This window comes from Amblyomma mixtum, chromosome 10 (assembly GCF_055824585.1).
Source record: "Amblyomma mixtum isolate Tamu chromosome 10, ASM5582458v1, whole genome shotgun sequence".
Taxonomy (NCBI): domain Eukaryota; kingdom Metazoa; phylum Arthropoda; class Arachnida; order Ixodida; family Ixodidae; genus Amblyomma; species Amblyomma mixtum.
In genome coordinates this window covers 80560514-80562066 of record NC_143021.1, presented here as the reverse complement: position 1 = coordinate 80562066, position 1553 = coordinate 80560514, and the positions used below count along the sequence as shown (strand labels likewise).

The window sequence follows — 1553 nt, the reverse complement described above, 5'->3', positions numbered from 1 at the left end:
AACACAGGAAGAGGTATTGATGTCATCGCATCGCCGGCGGCCTCACCTCCATTGGCCGCGCCGTCTAGTTTCCCGGAGGGGGAGAGCGGCGCCGAGGGGACGGTGATCGTCGTTGACGTGAAGGTGGTGGAGTCAGGCTGCGGTCAGAGGCAGGCGAGGAGTTTCGCAACAGTGCCGCACGGTAGTTACCCCAAGAGGATGGTGGCGTAGGGTGCTGAACTTCAACATCGGGGTTAAGGGAAGGGTTCGGCCATGAGCGGCGGTCTTGTTGCATGGGGCCTCGTCGGCGGCAATATCGCGATATGTGTCCGGTCATGCCACAGCGGTAACACACTGGTGGAGGGCGCCAGCGGTCAACGTATGGCGCCTGCCAAGCGGGGTCAAAACGTTGGTTAAGTCAGGTGGAGGCTGCTGTCGCGCGAAGTCACCGCCTGTGTAGGCGCGCCGTCTTCCCACAGACTGGGAGGCGGACCGTAAATCGCAGGGTCTCCGGTTGGCGAAGTTCTGCGCACTGCCAGCTGGAACCCAAGAAGTGGATGGTGTTGCGGGCTCTGCTTGCAATGCGCAACCGTCCTTCTGGGCGTCATCACGGTGCACAGGTTCTTGATGCCGGAGGAGTTCCTCGCGCACAATTTGTCGAATCATGTCAGCCATCGGCACTGGAGCAGCGAAGTCAACGCTGGCGACAGAGGTGACATTGACCAGGCGTCCAAATTTCGGGACAATAAGTCGAAGTTTCAGGGCCTCGAACGTTCTGCAGTGCTTAATGACGTCGGCAGTAGACTTCAAGCTGTCTTTGTTAATCAGGAAGTTGTAGACATCTTCTGCGATCCCTTTAAGTAAGTGCCCAACCTTATCTTCTTCAGACATCCGTGAATTCACTACTCGGCACAGTTTTATGATGTCTTCGATGTACATGGTGCAAGTCTCACCAGGTAATTGGGCCCGCTGAAGCAGCGTTTGTTCAGCTCGTTTCTTTTTCGCAGATCCATCACCGAAACACTTCTTTATCTCTTCTGTAAAACGGTCCCACGTAGTGAGGGAGTCTTCATGGTTATCAAACCAAATCAGGGCTGTCGCTTCCAAAAAGAATACGACGTTGGCTAGCTTCACTGTAGCATCCCATCGGTTGTACCGGCTTACCCGCTCGTAATTAGTGAGCCACTCGTCGACGTCCTCATCGGACCTTCCCGCAAAGGTGCGCGGTTCGCGGTGATGCTGCGAGTGGCTCGCCGCGGGTGCTGCTTGCTCGGCGTCGGCGTTCCGAGGCATATCCAATGGAAGCGCTGGTAATCCAACAACTCTGCGGCTGCGTCGAGGAACAGAGGGATCCGTGTTGGTACCCCGCAACGTCCACCACAACTGTTACGTGCTCAGTTGGCACTGAGAACGACTGGGACGTCTTTTCGAGAGGTTTTATGACGGGGCGGAGAGCTCAAGCCTGCCAGGCCGACCAGCTTCGTTTTCCTCTACCGTCCGATCTCCTCCGCTTCGTCGTCGACACAAAGCATGTTACAATATATACATACATACATACACAATGCAGCTAATTT

At 55.6% G+C, this 1553-nt stretch overlaps 1 protein-coding gene across 1 annotated transcript; it reads right to left on the bottom strand.

The window, feature by feature from the left end:
- Positions 1 to 312: 312 nt before the first annotated feature.
- On the bottom strand, positions 313 to 1272 carry LOC149326268 (uncharacterized). The gene has a single exon (XM_089564524.1). The coding sequence runs from the start codon at positions 1270 to 1272 to the stop codon at positions 313 to 315; it is 960 nt and encodes a 319-aa protein (XP_089420650.1).
- Positions 1273 to 1553: the final 281 nt, after the last annotated feature.

Bases quoted from the DNA above. Each gene is read 5' to 3' on its own strand.
- LOC149326268 (XM_089564524.1), bottom strand. From the start codon at position 1,272: ATGCCTCGGAACGCCGACGCCGAGCAAGCAGCACCCGCGGCGAGCCAC.